General features: G+C 45.0%; 1 protein-coding gene and 1 pseudogene across 1 annotated transcript in view; both read left to right on the top strand.

Annotated features, from left to right (window-relative positions):
* GLB1 (galactosidase, beta 1) overlaps nucleotides 1-20,000 on the top strand; it is a 130,668-nt gene that overhangs the window by 103,620 nt on the left and 7,048 nt on the right. Inside the window, exons 11-14 of the mRNA XM_012646865.1 lie at nucleotides 2,595-2,684; nucleotides 5,384-5,497; nucleotides 7,051-7,182; nucleotides 9,061-9,309. Coding sequence (XP_012502319.1) covers nucleotides 2,595-2,684; nucleotides 5,384-5,497; nucleotides 7,051-7,182; nucleotides 9,061-9,309 — 585 coding nt within the window. The remainder of the gene's footprint in view (nucleotides 1-2,594; nucleotides 2,685-5,383; nucleotides 5,498-7,050; nucleotides 7,183-9,060; nucleotides 9,310-20,000) is intronic.
* LOC105812438 lies at nucleotides 18,431-18,868 on the top strand (annotated as a pseudogene).

Genomic DNA, 20,000 nt, shown 5'->3' with positions numbered 1-20,000 from the left:
TGGGAGTGAGGAAGTGGAGTTTAGCAGCAGTGAGTGAAAGTGCTGTGCTGGGGAATCGGTTCGTTATTTTTCTGTGAATCTGTGTCTGCGAGCCTGATAGGGTAGATGATGTTTCGGGTAAATGGCGAGATGGAGGTGAGAAGATACACACGCTTATTGACCAGATGAGCAAATGGGATGTGAGCGGGAGTGGTAGCGTTCTTAGATCATTCAGGTCATTTGGGTTCAGTTATCAGTTGTCAAACGCAGTGCCAGGAGCCTTTGTGGAAATTACATGCCACCTCATTGTTCTGGCTAGAGAGGCTGTTTTCCATAGTTCACTTTTTTTAAAGGGGCTCCCAAAAATCACAAGCATGTTGCTAGGTCTCTGCCTTAAATTATACACTCCCCTCCATCTCAAAATGATGGCCTTATTTTTATGATCTGTGGTTCATATGGCATATGAGATATAAGGGGGGGAGCTAGAAATTAATCATAAATGGGAGTTACAAGCATTGTTTTCTAGGGAAAAATAAAAAGCAGAGGTTCTATTTAATAGTCAGAAGGATTGACGTAAGCCAAACTCGATTTGTTTTGACCTTCTGTGTCTTCAGGCTTTCCCCTTTTATAATCCCTAACTCCTACACATATTAACTCACAAGGAAAAAAAAAGAAAAAAACATGAGCAGTTACTTAGTTCTTAAGAATCTTGATATCCTAAAATAGCATCATAAGTTTTTATCTTTAAGCAAAATGCCAAACATGACGATTATATAATTTTTCCACTCGAGAAGCCCTTTGACATGATGGTTAGTGGGGTGAGCTCTTCTAACATTTTCCACGTAGTGTCAGATACAGGTGCTGCCTTCTATAAGAGTGTGGTCTCTCTGCCTGATAGGAATCTCTCTTTAGATTAATCAGACTTCAACCACACTTGTAAAGGGAGCGCCTTCTACTTGCTCATTGCTTCAGCTACTTAAGGAAAGTGTTGGTTTGTTTGTTGTAGATCTGTGAGAAATTTATTTTTATGCTACAGAAAATAACTCCAAATGTTGAAAACAACAAAATTGCTAAAAGAAAACTACCTTAGTACCAGAAGCACATTCTGTTTACCGTGAAGGAAAACTGGGTGCACAGAAATGGCTTTTCATTGTTGACTAAATGTATACAATTTAAGATAACGAATCAGTATATAACTGAATTGAATGTATGTAGAACATAGTTATGTGGAATAAAAGCTTTTACCATGAGTTGAATTCCTTTAGTTGTCCAGGTGAGAAAACACCCATGGGAATGGCTGGCTTGATGGAACTGTAGTTAAGATTTTTTTCTCTGTGCAGCACATCAGCACAGTAACCATGGGAACTATTTATAAAATTCCTAATCAGTATCATGTTGTGGAAAGCCCTGGATTTGGGAGCCAAACCCAACTGCAAATCCTGGCTCTGCCATCACTCAAGTGAGCGTCTCTGAGTCTCTGTTTCCTCCTCTATAACCTGAGGACAGTAATGCCTGCCTCACTGTCACCTCAAAGGTGACTGGGTAGTTGTGAATATTCAGTGAGGTGGTATAGGCCGGGCGTGGTAGCTCACGCCTATAATCCTAGCACTCTGGAAGGCCGAGGCGGGAGGTTCACTAGAGCTCAGGAATTCAAGACCAGCCTGAGCAAGAGGGAGACCCCATCTCTACAAAAAATAGAAAACTTAGCCAGGCGTGGTAGCGCTCACCTGTAGTCCCAGCTACCCCAGAGGCTGGAACAGGAGGATCACTTGAGCCCAGGAGTTTGAGGTTGCTGTGAGCTATGATGACGCCACTGCACTCTAGCCTGGGTAACAGTGCCAGACTCTGTCTCAAAAAAAAAAAAAAAAAATGAGGTAGTGTGTGTAAAATGGTCTGTCTCAACTGGAGTATGTGGACAGGCAATGACTGGTAGCTGTTGTTATTGTTATTATTGCGTCAGAATAAGTATCCTGGGTTGCAAGAATACACAGTCCTTTGGATTGAATATAATAAGTATTTATCAAGTGTGTATTACGTTCTGGGCACTGGGGGTGAGCAGAGTATCTATTTTACCCTTAAGGGGCTGACGTTCTGATGAGGACAACAAAGATAAACAACTGATAAACAATACGGGCATGGAAAATATGCTACAGACAAGTTCAGAGGAGGTGAAGTAACTATGAAGTATTGAGGTGACATAATAGTAGCATATCTAATCTCATTTAGTGTAATTTGCCTCTACTATTTTTACCTCATAGTTACTTCACTGCAGGGATGTTGGGGAAGGCTTTACAGAGGAGGCGGCCTCTGAGCCTTGGTTTTCACTCATTTTAGGGGCCTTTACAGATCTCTCAGCAGGTTGTATTTTTATTTCTGAATAGGCGTGTTGGAAATGTTTCTGAAGACTGCTGTCATTTATATCTTTCATCGAGAGTTTAGGGAGTGGATGGAGAGGCCTGAAGGTGACTGGGAAGCAGCATTAGGTGACATGTGAACAATTTAGGTCTAATTAGGGGTTTCCACTCGTGTCTTTGGTAAATTGGAAATGATACCCCCCGCCTCTGATCACCAGTGAGGGGTGGCAGAGAGTGAACGCTACTTTTGTTTCTTTTCAGTTAAAGACGGTGGAGGCAGCTCTGGACATTCTGTGTCCCTCTGGGCCCATAAAAAGCCTTTATCCCTTGACATTTATCCAGGTGAAACAGGTAGGCCCTCAAAGGTAACACTTCACCTTTTTTCTACGTGCAAAATTGTGCTTTCTGGCCTGCTTTGCAGTGCCTGTTCGGAGTGAAGGGGCCGCATGGTAAGCAGATGAATCAGACCCCAGGTACGTGAGGTTTCCAGTGCTGCACGATGGGCTGATCTTTCCTGTGGCCACCCCCCCACCCTCTCATTTCTTATCACTCACGCAGGAAGTAGCTCAGCCTGCTTCAACGTAGTTCTGTACAAGTTATAAATCGGGTGCACTGACTGCCCTAATTAATCTTTATTATTAAATATTAGGCATCAGTAGAAAATCACTATTTTAATACTCAAAAAAACCAGTTTAATTATTTGTCCCTTCTTAGTTAGCTCAGTGGTACAGGGCAGCAGTCTGCAACCTTTTTGGCACCAGGGACGGTTTTCATGGAAGACAGTTTTTCCATGTACCAGCGGGGCTGGGGCGGGGGAAGGAATGGTTTTGGGATGATTCAACCTCATTACATTTATTGTACACTTTATTTCTATTATTATTACATTGCAATATATAATGAAATAATTATACAGACTCACCATAATGCAGAATCTGATGCCACCGTGGATCTGACGGGAGGTGGAGCTCAGGTAGCGATGCGGGCGATGGGGAGTGGCTGTAAATGCAGACGAAGCTTCGCTCGCTTGCTCACCGCTCACCTCCTGCTGCGCAGCCTGGTTCCTAACAGGCCACCCACGGACTGGTACCGTCTGCAGCCAGGGGGTTGGGCCCTGCAGCTATAGGGACTGTGTTCTTGGTAGGCTGGGTTATTTGAGATTCTTTTTCCTGCATTTGAAGAGAACAGAGCACATCTTTGTTTTTAGAGTTTGTATATCTGTGTTGTTTTGATCTCTAGGCAGTGCCCCATCTTTATTTTAAAAGTTTTTCTCAACTTTTTACTTTGGAAAATTTCAAATATAAAAAACGTTGCAAGAATACTACAACAGGCCGGGCGCGGTGGCTCACGCCTATAATCCTAGCTCTCTGGGAGGCTGAGGCGGGCGGATTGTTTGAGCTCAGGAGTTCGAAACCAGCCTGAGCAAAAGCGAGACCCCGTCTCTACTAAAATTAGAAAGAAATTAATTGGACAACTAAAAATATAGAGAAAAAAAAATTAGCCAGGCATGGTGGCGCATGCCTGTAGTCCCAGCTACTCGGGAGGCTGAGGCAGGAGGATCGCTTGAGCCCAGGAGTTTGAGGTTGCTGTGAGCTAGGATGACGCCATGGCACTCTAGCCCGGGCAACACAGTGAGACTCTGTCTCAAAAAAAAAAAAAGAATACTACAACAAACACCCATCTACTTATCACCTAAGTTGTTAACAGTTGCTTCACTTGCTTTATTTTTCTCTCCGTGTGTGTGTGTGTGTGTGTGTGTGTGTGTGTAGTCAACTGCTTTTCTTTCTTTAACCATTTGAGTTAGTTGTCAACACCATGACATATGACATATCACCCCTAAATATTGCACCATAGATCTTTTAAGAAAAAGGACATTATCTTATATAACCACAAGACAATGATCATACTTAAGAAATTTAATGTTGATACAATCCTATTATCTAATATACATTCTGTATTCAAGTGTCCCTAGTCCTTCCAGTAATGTCCTTTATAGCTTAATTTTTTTTCAATCTAATTTCCAATCTGTGATCACACATTGCATTTAGTTATATTGTCTCTCTAGTCTTCTTTGATCTGAAACTGTTCCTAAGTCTCTCCTGAGAAGAGGACTCTTAGAAGAGAATCCAGATGGAGATCCAGCATGGAACAGAGAAAAAATCCAGGATTTTGTCCCAGCTCACCCTTACTAATGTCCACAACAGGAAGTAAACAGGCAAAGTCAGTAACTACAGTTCTGTGGGTGGTATAACTGCTGGGGAGGATTGTTGGAGGCTTTCCTTTTAGACTAGGGTTGTCAGCATTTAAAAATATTTTCTGATTAGGGACGGGTTATACTCTAGTTTCTCAACTGTCTTTTTCTACCCTGTTCCTCTACTTTAAACAGTTCTGATAGACTCTTTCTTTTTTTTTAATTTTTTTTTTTTTTTAGAGATGGGGTCTTGCTATGTTGCCCAGGCAGGACTCAAACGCCGGGGCTCCAGCGATCCTCCCACCTCAGCCTCCTGAGTAGCTGGGACTACAGGCATGTGCCACCAGGCCTGGCTTATGGACTCTTTGTTTTGTGTGTCAGAGCAGATTTAGCCCAAGAACCTGCAGTATGTTTTACTGGGCAGAGAACTTCATCTCTGGGCTTTGTTGATATTTGTTTGTCTTAGGGTTTTCTTTGTTGTTGATGGTGGTGGTTTTCCTTGGTTTTGTTTTTTGAGTTAACATCCACAACTTTTGATATATATATAATATAATCACCTGGGTAACCCTGGGCAAATGACTTAACTCGCCCAGGGTCCAGTGTCTTCTGTGGGAAAGGGATCCTTGATAAGACACTCTTTGGGGTTCATTGCATTTTATTATTATGATAGTTATTCTGTGATCTAAAAATTTAAGATTGAATTTTTGTTTTCCTTTTTCAGATTCAATTTTCCTGGAGGTGGGGGGAAGCTTTTCATTTTATGGTTTTTGAAATGTCACTTTTATACAAATCAAGGGTAACCAAGTTCTCTTTAAATGAACAGCAAGAGTGATACATTTTTCTTAAATCTTTTTCTAACCAGTATTTTGGGTTTGTGCTGTACCGAACAACACTTCCTCAAGATTGCAGCAGCCCAACACCTCTCTCTTCACCCCTCAATGGAGTCCATGATCGGGCCTATGTCTCTGTGGATGGGGTAAGCATCTTCTCTGAACTGTGCATTTTTGCCCCAAGGGGAAATGAGCAGTCTGCACTTGTTAGCTTGGCATTCGAGGCCTTTGCTCACCTCTTCAACCTCAGGCTCCATCTCTCTTCTTGATGTCCCTGAGCTGTGCCCCACTTGCTATGTGGCCTCAGGAATGCACCATTTGCCTGGGATACACCCCGCCCCCATTTTAACCACAAGGGCTCTGCTCGAGGCCCCACCCTCTCAGAAGCCAAGACCATCCTTCTCTGAGCGACCACAGCATGTTCCCAGGCATTCTTCACTCCTTAAGCAAAGGACATTTCCTGTGTAGTTTTGTACATGCCACTAATCAAAGTGGATTGAACTTTGTGCCTTTATCCCGCATGAGAAATTATATTCTGAAAGATTGCTTATGATAATTAGTACTAAAATGCACAAAGAACTTTGTTTCATAACAAAATGCAGTTACATCTTAGGATTTCCACTCCTCTCACTGAAAGAATCATAGGAAAGAACACATTAAAAGATTTTCTGAACCAAGAAAATTTGTTTAGAAAATCTAAGATTCAAATATTTCTATTCTCTTGTTATCAGCAGCTTTCATTTCAGTGGGAGCGAGTTTCTAAGACATTAAGACATGGCCGGGCGCAGTGGCTCACGCCTGTAATCCTAGCACTCTGGGAGGCCGAGGCGTGAGGATCGTTTGAGCTCAGGAGTTCGAGACCAGCCTGAGCAAGAGCGAGACCCCGTCTCTACCGAAAATAGAAAGAAATTAATCGGACACCTGAAAATATATAGAAAAAAATTAGCCGGGCATGGTGGTGCATGCCTGTAGTTCCAGCTACTCGGGAGGCTGAGGCAGGAGCATCGCTCGAGCCCAGGAGTTTGAGGTTGCTGTCAGCTAGGCTGATGCCACAGCACTGTAGCCTAGGTGACAGAGCGAGACTCTGTCTCAAAAAAAAAAAAAAAAGAAAATTAGGACTATGTTGCTGATAAAATACCTGCTGTTGCTCCTCATTCTGTTATATAATTTTCATGGTTAATGTATCATATCAAGTATTTTTGAGGTGAGAATACTCCACCTAACTCTCTGATTTTATCTCGTTTATCTGATTTTGTCTCAGCTCTCCATGTTGTTTAGAAGCTATTCTTTTATGACTGATCTGTGCTGTGAGAACACAATGCAATCCCTTTACTAGAAATCCTCCCCTGGCATTTTGCCTCCACCTTTTTCCATTAAAGATAGATGCACGGTTCCTTCTGAACCACAGTTCTATGTAAAAAGAAAAAAAAAAGATGAAGATGAACAGTAAAACATTTCAGGGCGAAGGAAACCAGCCTAGACCTTCCCATGCTCTGAGCTGTCTGGCAATTTTCCCAGCTAGGAAGCAGCGGCTGGGGGAACCTGGCCAGTGACTTGGGCTAAGGAGCCGTCAGAGCATTCCTTACCAAGTCTGACACTGCAAGGCAGGGAAGTGAGTGCTGAATGAACAGCATGCTGCCTTTTCCCCTGCTGATCTTCTTGCTCTCAATTCTGTTCTCATTTGGCCTTGAACCCACAGGTCCCCCAGGGAATCCTTGAGCGAAACAGTGTGATCACTCTGAACATAATGGGAAAGGCTGGGGCCACTCTGGACCTTCTGGTGGAGAACATGGGACGTGTGAACTACGGCAAATATATCAATGATTTTAAGGTAGGAGGGGCTGCACTGCTAGGACTGACGTTCAAGGGTTGGCAAGACTATGCCCACGCAGTCTGGGGAAGATTTCGTGTATCTATTTACAAACCCTCACACATACACTCTTTCCTTCTACCCCATTAACATAGCAGCAGTTTTTAAGTTATTTTTCCTATTTAAGGTACTCAATGTTTTGATATACGTATACATTGTGAAATGATCATCACAATCAAGCCAGTTAGCATCAGAGAGGCAATTTGTAAAAGCACACAAAAGGTTTGAAGAGTGAACCTATCTGATTTGTCTTGCAACCTAGAAGTTGAGTTATTTTGAAGAGCTATTTTCCTCCCCAGGTGATGAGAAAGTTAAGCTTTGCAAAACAGAACCTTTCCCTTGTGTTTGAGATTGCTCATCCTGTAGAAAGAAACGGAAGGAGGAAGCTACTCCACCGTGCTCTTCCTCTGCTTAAAAATCCCACGCGGTCCTCTGAAGGCACTCTTGCCAACAAAGCCAGGTTAACATTCAGTCTGCCCTGTGCTGTCGGTTTGGACGATTGGTCCATAATGAACTCTTGAATTGTAGAAAGCCTTTTCCCTTAGTACACTCCCTCTCACCTCTGTTGGTTACCCTTTGCCCAGGTGTCTAGTCCAAACATGTTTTTCTAACAAATATTTTTAGAGCATTATTCACCAGACGTGTTAAGCTCACACTCTGTGCTAGATGCTCTACAAGGTGCTTCAGGGAATGCAAAGATGTTGAGATGCAGGCTCCCCCCAGAGTAGCTCACCATCTTCCCGAGGACCGAAGACCTCATCGAGGGAACCATGGCACCCCCAGTCTAGGGCAGGACAGGTGTCTGGGGCTCCTTCCTGACCCTCTCAGTGGCAGCTCAGAGGCAAGACGGCTGTGCGCCGGCCGCCTCTGCCTCCAGTGTGAATGTCTCTCTCATAAACCCCTGTGCTCGGCCTGTAATGATTGGCCTTCCTGCCAGGCTCTCACAGGCCACGCTGACCGTGGAGTGACTAGGACTCAGTCATGTAGTCTCTGGGTCCCCAGTGCCAAGCAGAGAGCCTGACACACAGCTGCCTAGTTAATGTTTATTGAATTACTAAATGGGTGGTTGAGACTTGGTATCCAGCCAGGTCCCGCCGGGAGTGGAGAATTCCCCACATACAAGCCTGGGAAGGGGAAGTTAGATGAGCCGGGAGCATAGGCTGCCAGTCTGTGGCTGCTGCCACGGACACCCCCGCCCCTGGCTCCTGTGGAACAACAGAGCAACTTCCCAATACAAGTCTAAGGTTTGCCATCACCATCCTTACCCTTCGTATCCTTTTACAGATATCAGAGTTTCTCATTGCTGTTAGCTCATTTGGTCCTCACAGCAGGTGAGCGGGCTCAGGTTGATCGTCCCTGTGAGGACTGCTGAGGTGCTGCGGGTCAGGGCTCGCTCCCGGCTGTATCCGTCCCCCTCCTGCCCTCTGCAGTGGGGTGAATATCCCACTCGCTCGTCCCATTCCTCAGCTTCCATCTTTTCTTCCACTCTAGCAATGGCTCTGCACCGAACACTGAAGGCTGGGGGATTCGAGGTCAGACCCTGTGACAGCTAAGCCCCCTTTCTGTAGAAGCAGAAACTCTGGCCCTGTTATGGAGACATCCTGACCTCCAATGGAGAGAGAAAGCTATAGTTTGGGAAATACATCTCTTCCCAAGGATTTGTGGTTCTGCCTCAAGCTAGACCCATGTTACTTCGATGTGCACATAGTTTGAGTCTCATCTCCTGTTGGTGTTTTGTATCCTGGTTTGCTTTTCCCAGGAGTTGAGGGCTGAGATGCAGAGACATGAGAAGCCTTTTTCCTTTCCTCTCCAGCTCATTGTGCTGTTTCTCCTTTTTAGGGCTTGGTTTCTAACCTGACCCTCAACTCCAGTATCCTCACGGGCTGGACGATCTTCCCACTAGACACCGAGGATGCAGTATACAGCCACCTGGGGGGCTGGGATGGCCAGGATGACAGCTACCGTGGTAAAGCCCACAGCTCATCTAACTACACGCTCCCGGCCTTCTATGTGGGGAACTTCTCCATTTTCAGTGGGATCCCAGACTTGCCCCAGGATACCTTTATCCAGTTTCCTGGATGGACCAAGGTATGTGACTTCATGGGAAGGGTTTGAATTGAGGCTTCAAACATCTGGTTGTTAGTGGCTGAGAAAGAATCAAAAAGAGCTGTTAAGGCCAGGTGTGGTGGCACATGCCTGTAGTCACAGCTACTTGGGAGGCTAAGGCAGGAGGATCTCTTGAGTCCAGGAGTTGGAGGTTGCAGTGAGCTATGATGACACCACTACACTCTACCCCAGGTGACAAAAAAATGAGACCCTGTCTCAAAAAAAAAAAAAGACTTCTTAAAACTTTCCTGAGGTCACACAGATATCAAGTGGTACAGCTCAGATGAACCTATGTTGTCTGATTTCAAACCTCATACTCCTAATTCTTCATCATCTCTCACCTGGCTCAGTTGAAACATAAACCAGTGGCTCAGATCTGTAATCCTATGAATCCTACCACTTTGGGAGACCAAGGTGAGAGGATCCCTTGAGGCCAGGAGTTGGAGATCAGCCTGAGCAAGAGCAAGAACCTGTCTCTACAAAAAATAGAAAAATTACCTGGGTATGGTGGTGTGCATCTGTAGTCCCAGCTACTCAGGAGGCTGAGGTAGGAGGATCGCTTGAGCTCAGGAGTTCAAGGTTGCAGTGAGCTATGATGATGACACTGTACTGTAGCTCGGGTGGCAGAACGAAGCCCGTCTTAAAATAAATAAATAAAAATAAAAATATTTGCTCTTTAGAAGACATAACTAAGGAAATGAAAATCCAAGCCACAGATTCGGAGAAAATAATTTTCAAGTCATATATCCAACAAAAGACTTGTATCTAGAATATGTAAAGGATTCTTACAACTCAGTAATATACAAACAACCTAATCCAAAAATGGGCAAAGGACTTGAATAGGCATTTTACCATAGAAAGTATACAAATGGCTAATAAGTATGTGAAAAGATGCTTAATGCTCAACATAATTGATCATTGTGGAAATGCAAGTCAAAACCACAATGAAATACTACTTGACACCCACAAGAATGGCTATAACGATAAAAGGGACAGTGACAAATGTTGGCAAGGATGTGGAGCAAAGGGAACCCTCCTGCCTTGCTGGTGGGAATGTAAAAGATGGTACGAACATTTTGGACATAGTTTGGCAGTTTCTTCAAGGGTTAAATACAGAATTACCATAGGACCCCGCAATTCTACTCCTAGGTATATACCCAAGAGAAAGGAGAACATATGTTCACAGAGAAACTTATATTCAAATATGCAGTATTATTTATAGCAGTATTATATATAGTGGTATTATTCATAATAACCACAACTGGAAATAAGCCAAATGTCCATCAAGTGACGAATGGATAAAAGGTGGCATGTCCACGAGTGGAATGCTATTTATCAGTAAAAAGAACAGAGTGCTAACACATCCCACAACACACGTGCATCTGAAAAGCACTATGCCAAGTACAAGCAGCCAGACATAAAAGGCCACATGTTTTAACCCCATGTATATGAAATATTTAGAAAAGGCAAATCTATGAAAACAGAAAGCTTGCTGCTTGCCTAGGGCTGAGAGTGGGAATGGAGAGTGGCTGTAAATGGGCACGGGGGTTCTTTGGGGGCTGTTGGTACACCTTGGTGAACACACCTCTGGGATGTTCAGCTTTAATATTCTCTCTCTGGCCACACGTCTCTAGCCCCCAGCTGTCATGCCTACCAAGCGTGCTCTTAGATCTTATTAATGACCTGAAACTCTCCGCCATTAAGGCCTCAGTTCCTCCTCTGTCCAGCCTAGTGGTCACCACTGTCCTTTTTTAGAAGCCATCAATCCAGTGCCCCCTTGTCCTTCCACTGCCTCCCTCGCTCATCTTCCATTCTGAAGGGGTCCACCATGGGTCCTCTGCGGGTTCACCCGTAACTGAGCTGGGCTGGAGGACCTCTCCGGTGCACTCACCGCCATGATCCCCTCCCTGCCTCCCACCTCCAGAAGCCCTTGGGCATGCATGGCACTCCTTGGTCTCTCTCTGCTGCCCTCCCCCATTGGCCTTCCCAACCTTCGCCACCCTCCTGAGGCCATCTTCTCTCTCCCCACCCCGTCCACTGAGGACCTCATCCTCCTGCGGCTCTCAGGTGCAACTCCTCTGTTCCCTCAGCTTCCTGTCAGACTTATCTCTCTGCCTCACCCTCACTTCCTGCCCAGTGGCCTCTAGGAGGACCTCTGAGCTCTGAATCCCCTCCCTGCCTTCTTCCTCCAGGCCAAGATCCTGTTCTCATATTTCCTCCACCTGCGTTTTATCAGCTTTTCTATCTGTCAACTCCCATTTTGCAGCCAAATAGTGCTTCACTAGGGGCTCTAGGACCTAAAAACAAAGTAAAGCCCTCCTGGACCGTCCCCCTTTAGCTAGCAAGCATGTTCCCTTGCCCTCTTTTGTTCTCCCCTTCTTCTGTAATAGAAGCAAAGGTGCAGAAATGGCAAAGCATGGGACATTTTGGAGGTCAGAGGCAGTTTACCTTGGCCAGGTCATAAAGGTGTCACATCCAAGAGTTACTGACCCAGGCATTCTGCTCGACACTTTATAGACACTGTCTCCTTAATCATCAGAAGAGGCATATGTGATAGGATGTCCTGTCATTATCTCCAGTTTGCAAATGAGCAGCTGAGGTATAGAGAGCTAAGTGACTTATAGGAAGCATAGAAGCACACCATGGAACAGGTAGCTGAGCCCCAAGTGTGTCTTAAAGGCCCATGGAAAAGGCAGGCAGCATTGTACGGGGCCTCGAAGGCCAGTGGGGAGCCTGTGCTGATTACCTAGGCAGGGGCTCTACCTACTTGGTCAGTCTGATGAATACTCTGCATCTTCATGTTTGAAAAGTACATATACATACAATATTTGTGAATGTGTCAGAGGGTTCAAACCCCCTAAAAGCCCATCTAAACCACATGTTCACTCAAAAACTTATACACAAATGTTCATAGCAGCATTATTCATAATTGCCAGAAAGTAGAAAAAACCCAAATGTCCATCACCTGATGAATGGATAAACAAAATTCGCTATTTCCATACAATGGCATATTATTTGGCAATAAAAAGAAATGAGGTACTTAAACATGCTACAACATGAAAGAGCCTTGAAAACATGATGCCTAGTGAAAGCAGCCAGTCACAAAAGACCATGTATTATGTGATTCCATTTATATGAAATGTCCAGAATAGCCAAATCCATACCGACAGGAAGATTTGTGGTTGCCTAGAACAGAGAAAGGGGAGCATTGGGGGAGATGGAGTGGAAGGGTACAGAGTCTCTTTTTGGGATGATGAAAATATTCTAAAATTCACTGTAGTGGTTGCACAGCTCTGTCGTACACTAAGAACTGCTGAATTGTATGGTATATGAATTACATCTCAAAGCTTCACACACACACATAAAGGCCTATCCAAGAGATTTGTGGACGCTGGGTTGAGTAGATCTCAAGGACAGAGGATACGCGTGCATCGCGTGTAAAACAGAACGGGTGTGGTTTCTGTTGTTTTCTGGTGCATGGTTGTCCCTACTGCTGAGGACAGTCCTGGGACAGCTCCAGGGGTCCTGAATGACCAACTAACTCAGATCCTACGCCCCCATGGGATGCTGAGTTCTGACATTTGGGAGAATGAGCACGTTAGCAGGTGGTTGTGGTGGCAGAGTGGGGACCAAATGATGCCCAAAGGCCCAGCCATGTCCAAGGCTGCGCCTCCAGGCACGCAAACCCCTCCACCTTCATCCTCGGGGAGGCCCCTACAAGATCCCCGGCCCAGGCCTCTGGGCTTTCGCTATTCCTTTGCCATAAAGAAACTGCCTTGATTTAGAGAGTGGTCACTGATAAGGTGATTCATGAGATAAAAAAATCAATCGATTACTCTGGCTTTACTTTGGTCGAATGTGGCTTTCTGGTTAATGCCCAGTGAGAATGAACGTCAAATGGGATTTCAGCGAGAAGGGCTCAGGCATGTTTTGCTCTGTCCAAGAGACACCCGCAGTGCTTTGTCTATGCCAAACTTTTGTCTGACTACAAACTCCCTTAGATAGGAAGTGTTCTCCTCCAGTGCTTCCGTGACTTGTCATTTATGCCATTCCTGAGACATTGTGTTCTGCCAGTGCAGTGACGTTTGCGCTGTGTATCTCTCAGATGGATGTGGTTAAGCCTCCTATCAATATCCTATGCTGCCTTCCCGCATGCGTTAGTCTCTCTCTGTGGGTTTGGGTGCATTTCAGAGCATGGTGGTGAGAGAGATGTAGGATAATGTTCACCTTTCCTCAACCAGAATTATGCTTTGAAGAGCTAAGAATCAAAATAGAATACTGACTAAAAGGAATTTTACTTTTTAAAGGCAAATGATCCCATCTTCAAGATGTAAAAAATCACAAAATAAAGAATCCGTAATAAAGGGCTGAAAAATTCCTTTCTTGTAACTATTCTTGGTCTTGCTTTTGAATGTTTCTTTGCCTTCTTAAATAGAGTATATGGGACTTTTTAAACCTTGTCAGTGTTAATCATTTGTTCTCAATCCATTTGGGGAGATGGAGGTATGGACAGGCTCTGGGAGGACCATAAGTGGTATCTGGAAGAGAGGTGTGAATCCTGGAGTTGGGCCATGGAGAGAAGAGATTGTAAGCACCTAGGATTGCCGGGAAAGGTCTGATCTTCCCTGTTGGAGTAGAACATCGTGTACAAAGGGATTGACATTTTCAAATGTGTGATATAATAAGAAACATATTTGGTCTTGTCCTGGTTCTAGACTCCTAGAACTTTTGGTATTTCCTGAGTGGTAGGAGTGTCTTTTGTTATAAATTCATAATATGCCTCTTTCAGTCCTCATACCTGTAATTCCAGCACTTTGGAAGGCTGAAGGGGGAAGGATCGCTTGAGGCCAGGAGTTCAAGAGATCAGCCTGGGCAACATAGTGAGACCCTTGTCTCTATAAAAAATTTAAAAAATTAGCCGGGTGTAGTGGCGCGTGCCTGTAGTCCCAGCTACTCGGGAGGCTGAGGCAGGAGGATCACTCGAGTCCAGGCATTAGAGATTCCATTGAGCTGTGATCGTGCCACTCTACTCCAGCCTGGGTGACAGAGTGAGACCTTGTCTCAAAAAAAAAAAAAAAAAACAAAAACTGAGCCCTTTTCAATTACACATGAGTTTATACTAATGAGGTGACTTATGGTGGAGCCCCTAGATGGCTTTAGAGTCGGGAATGGTTACCAGAAAGACCAAGTGATTAGAGGGTTGGAACTTTCAGTTCCACCCACTGACCAGGGGGAAGAGAAGAGCTGAAGATTGAGTTCTATAAAAAGTCCTGGAGGAGAATCAGAGAGCGTCTGGGTTGGTGAACACATGGAGGTGCTGGAAGGGCGGGTTGCCTGGAGAGGGCACAGAAGCTCCATGGCACCCCATCCCCAAATACCTTGCCCTCAGCATCTCTTCCCAATTTGTGTCTTTTATAATAAATCAGTAAATGTAAGTAAAGATTTTCCTGAGTTCTGTGAGTCATAGCTAATTATCAAACCTGAGAAGGGGGTTGTGGGAACTTCCAATTTATAGTCGGTTGGTCAGAAGTACAGGCGGCCTGAAGCTTGCAACTGGCATCTGAAGTGGGGGCGGCTATGCAGGACTCAGCCCTTTAATCTGTGGAATCTGACGCTGACTCCAGGTAGATAGGGTCAGAATTGAATTGAATCGTTAGATACCCAGCTGGCATCCAGAGAATTGGCTGGTGCCAGAGAAAACACCCCAGAAAGGGCGAGGAGGGGATTGACAGAAAACGCAGTTGGAGAGGTGGTTTTGTGGCCTCATCTACCAAGGAGTTTGGATGTTATCTTGAGAACTTTGTAGCATGAGGGGGAAGTTTCACACAGTGACATGACGCAATCAGACATGGCAGCAGTGTGTGGAATGTACCAGAGAGGGGACATATTTGATGACTGCCTGTTGAGTACGTGGGCACTAGAGAGGAGGACACTGCTAGTGGGGAAGACACCATGATTTCAGACAGTGGTAACAATTAGGAAGAAAGGAAATAGGATAATGTGATATAAAGTAAGTTGTAGGGGTGAAGATGTTGCTGCTTTATGTGGTGTATCAGATACCTATTGCTGTGTAACAAATTACCCTAAAACTTATAGCTTAAAACAGCAATAAACATTTATTATTCACGCAGTTTCTGTGGATCAGGAATTTGGGACTGGTTTGCCTGGGTGATTCTGGATCAGGGTCTTTCATGAGTGTGCAGCCAAGCTGCTGGCCAGGGCTGCATCATCTGATGGCTCAAATGGGGCTGGAGGATCCACCTCCAGGGTGGCTCCATGCATGGCCACTGCTGTTGGCAGAAGGCCCCAGTTCTTCCCACATGAGCCTCCCCACAGGCTGCTTGAGTGTCCTCATGACATGGCAGCTGGCTTTCTCCAGAGGGTGCGATCCAGGAAAGAGAGAGGCAGACAGAAACTATCCTTTTTTATAGCCTCGTCTTGGAAGTCACACGGTGTCCCTTCTGTCACATTCTCTTCGTTAAAAGAGAGTCATTAAGTCTAGTTCCTGTTCTTGGTGTGGAAATTAGTTCCTGCCTTTTCAAGCATTGTGGAATTTGTGGGCATATTTCAAAACTACCACACACAGGGTGGTCAGGGGATGCCTCAGGAAGAGATGATGATTGAGTAAGACCTGAAGGATGAGACTGAGTCACCCATGTGAAGAGCTGGAGGAAGAACATTCCAGGATCAGGTAACAATGGGTGCAAAGGCCCGGAGCAAGAAAGATCTGGGGAGCAAGAGGGAAAGTGGGGGAGATGAAGAGATGGGGGGGCACAACATCAGGGGGTAGTAATGAGGACTTTGGCTTCTCTTTGGTGTTGAGCAGAGAGTGAAAGAACTGACTGACATTTAAAAGATCACTTCTCAGTGGGGAATGGATTGTAGTAGGGCAAGATTGGAAGCTGGGATTCCTGGTGGGAAGCTATTGTAGTCATCCTGCAAGAAATTATGGATTTGGGTGTTGACTGATGGAAAGAATTGCAAGATTTGTAAAGAAGAGAGAAGGCAAGATTTGCTGAAGGATCAGGTGTGGGGTATGAGAAGAAGAGTTTAGGAGGACTCTGGGGTTTTTGACCTACGTAACTAGAGGGATAGGGTTAGGGTTAGGGTTTCTGGCTGGGGAAGACTGGAGGAAAGCAGGCGACAGGGGTCAGAAGCTCTGTTTGGGGCATGTTGTTCTTAAGTACTTACTAATCATCAAGGAGGAGCTGTCTTCTCTTGGCCATCAAATAGGTAACCATAAAGTCTGGAAACAGCAAAAAAATAAAATTGCATTCAATTCAAGGAGATAATGTCATCTCTTTCCAGACTCTATGGCCATCCTATAGAAGACCTGTTAGTCTTGAGTTCAAGCATTAGTCTGTACAAACTGGGAGGAGAGTTACAATGCATGTTAAAGGTACGTGTTCAGTGCTTGTTATGGGAATGTAGAGTGAGCTCCCATGCTGTTAGGAAAAGGACCCAACTAGTCCTCAGGCTCAGCTCCTGAGGGAAGGGCTGCAGGTAGGAACGAGTCTACTCCCCCCACTCTCCTGAAGCTGTTCTTGCCAAGGCCACCAGCAGCAACATGGTGGGTGTTCCCCGGGCATTCTTTGGGTCTCGTTTTACTTGACCTCTTGGCAACATCTGACACAGATAACCACTCTTTCCTCGCCACACTCTCCTCCTGACTTGCATGACCAAACTTCCCCGGTTTTCCTTCCCCCTCTTCATTCCTTCTCAGGCTTCTCTTTCAGTTTCTGTTTTGCAGCCCTCAAGACTTTGTCCTGGGCCCTCTTCTTGCATTTTCAGGGGGTGTCGTGCTCACGGATGTGCTGGGCATGCCCAGATTTCCATTTCCCACTCAGCTCCCACGAGGAACCTCTGACCTGATAGGTGTAAAACAAAGCTCTTCCTCTCTCTTACCCCCGAAGGCTGCTCTTCTGCTGGAGAGGTGGTCCAGGGAGGAAGGGTGAAGCTGGGATTTGAGTGTAGCAGTAGGAACGTGGGGAAGGCTCAGCTGCGGGCAATAGTAATACTCGCAGCCACGTTTGAGAGCTTATTGCAGGCCGGTAACCGTGCTGAGTGCCCACGGTGCCCTCTCGCTCAGCCACCCACAGCAGCCCTGAGAGAGGCACAGTCATGGCTCTGTGGAGAGGGGGCCCTGCCAGGATTGGGTGGTTGATTAGTGAAAGAGGAGCTGACTAGAAGAAGATGGTGCTACTATTTTTAAGTCGAGCTTGTAAACATCATCTACTTTCCTGAAAAGCATCATGCTAAGGCACTTTGCGGCCATGGAGGTGTGTATTGGTTAGCTTTTGCTGCAGAACAAGCCACCCAGACTATAGTGGTTTAAAACGACAATTTATTTAGCTCATGGTTTTGAGTATTGGCAGAGTAGGTGGTTCTTCTGCTGGTCTCAGCTGGGCATGACCACCTGGGTGTTAGCCGGCTGTCAACTGGGGCAACAGGGAAGATGGGCCACTTCTCTGTGGTCATTCAGCAAGCTCGTTCACATGGCAACTGGCAGGGTTCACAGAAAGAATGGAAATGTGCCGGCTTCTTAAGGCCCAACTCAGAACTCACATGTCCCTTCTTCCACGTTCTTTGTCCACAACAAGTCACTGGACAGGCCAGCTTGCAGGAGTGGAGAAATAGATTCTACCTCTTGGTAGAGGGGGCTGCAAAGAACCGTGGCCATTTTTCCAATGTGCCGTGGGATCTACCTGTTTGACCCTACTTTTGTTCTAAATTTTAAACTTTCTTTTTTGCAATTATGCTTACCTCCTACAAGAGCTGCTATTTCCATCTAATTCACTGCTTCCAGTCACAAGTCCTGTGAACTTGGAAACTAGATAAGCAGAATTCTGTTAACAGTTACATATTAATTTCACAACAAAACTTGTTAGAATTGTGTGTAAATGGGTAAATAGGCTATAAATGAAGGAGAGTCTCCTACAATTTTTAGTTCATGGGCTTTATAACAAATATTATGTGGCTGCCCAGTGGCAAGCTTTGCCTACCGGTTCATAGCTTGTTCCAGATATGTGAGGGGCTTGATGACTGCTGTCACATTAAAATGGTCAAACCCTTTTGCGGCCATCGCTGAAGCGGCAGTGGCCAAATGAAGTTCAATCCCTTTGTGACTTCAGACAGAAGCAAGAACCGCAAAAGGCATTTCAGTGCACCTGCCCACATTCACAGGAAGATTATGTCTTCCCCTTTTTCCAAAGAGCTGAGACAGAAGTACAATGTTCCATCCATGCCCATCCGAAAGGATGATGAAGTTCAGGTAGTTCAGGGACACTATAAGGGTCAGCAAATTGGTAAAGTAGTCCAGGTTTACAGGAAGAAATATGTCATCTACATTGGATGGATACAGCAGGAAAAGGCCAGTGGCACAGCTGTCCATGTGGGCATTCGCCCCAGCAAGGTGGTTATGACTAAGCTTAAACTGGACAAAGACTGCAAAAAGATCCTTGAACGGAGAGCTGAATCTCACCAAGCAGGAAAGGAAAAGGGCAGGTACAAGGAAGAAACAATTGAGAAGATGCAGGAATAAAATAAACTTATGTACCACTTTCATTAAAAACTGCTAAAGGAAAAAAAAAACATGAAAATGGTCAAGTGATGATGCAACTTTTGGGAGTTGAGCAGGAAAAGGGATTTTTATTTGGGATTTGATGAGAAGATGTGATTCATCTTTTATGATATTATTTTATGCATTTGATGGCTTCAATTCTATTTGGGTCTGTCCTAAAATACAGAGAAGCCATAAAGTTATTATCTTGAACTTTGTTACTCTAAGACCACGAAGGAAGCAAAGGAGTGTGATTTGCATCAGCGGCAGAGCCCTTTGGGGTCCCGAAGGAAGGGGAGAAATCATTTTTCCTGTGTGCTTCAGTGAAATTTATATAACATCTTATCTCTAAGCAAGCCCTCTCACTGTTTTATGTTTTGTTTTGTTTTGTTTTTGGTTCTCCTCTTTCCTTTTCTTTTTCCCTAGTTAGCACCACAGTAATTCATGAGTGATGTGTGGTGGGAGCCTTAGCCTGGGGAGCTGGATTTTGTCTTTCTATTTTAAGGCCTGCAAGTGTCTACAGGTCTTCTCTCAGTGTGACAAAGTCAACATTCAACCTGGGCCGCTTGTTGTTTTTAAAGGAACTCCTGAAAAATTTTGAAAAATTTTAAACTATGACTTAAAACAGTATTGAAACTTTTGTTTTAAATTCTTATGAGAAGATTATAATCATCCAAATAATTTAAAACAGACAGACAAATACACAAATCTGTCTTATCAACAAAGAAGTAGGTCAGGCATTTCTGCAAACCTCACACTTATTAAAACTGGTGTTATTGCCTTAATGATAATAGCAGAGGGTTGGGAGTCTGCCAGGGGTCAAGCCATGGTCAGAGAAAGTCAGACTTTGTCATGGAATTATTTTAACTGGGACTGCCCCGGAAAGCCCCAGAAACCACTAACATTTGCTCTATAAATGCTTGGTCCCAGTGGGGCTCACTTCAAGAGTGTATTTTTCTGGGCGCAGTGGCTCACGCCTGTAATCCTAGCACTCTGGGAGACCAAGGAGGGAGGATCGCTTGAGCTCAGGAGTTCGAGACCAGCCTGAGCAAGAGGGAGACCCCGTCTCTACAAAAAATAGAAAAATTAGCTGGGCGTGATGGCGCACGCCTGT

This window comes from Propithecus coquereli, unplaced genomic scaffold, assembly GCF_000956105.1.
Source record: "Propithecus coquereli isolate 6110/MARCELLA unplaced genomic scaffold, Pcoq_1.0 Scaffold251, whole genome shotgun sequence".
Classification (NCBI taxonomy): domain Eukaryota; kingdom Metazoa; phylum Chordata; class Mammalia; order Primates; family Indriidae; genus Propithecus; species Propithecus coquereli.
Note: the sequence above shows the minus strand (reverse complement) of the source record. Positions and strands in the feature narration are given on the sequence as shown.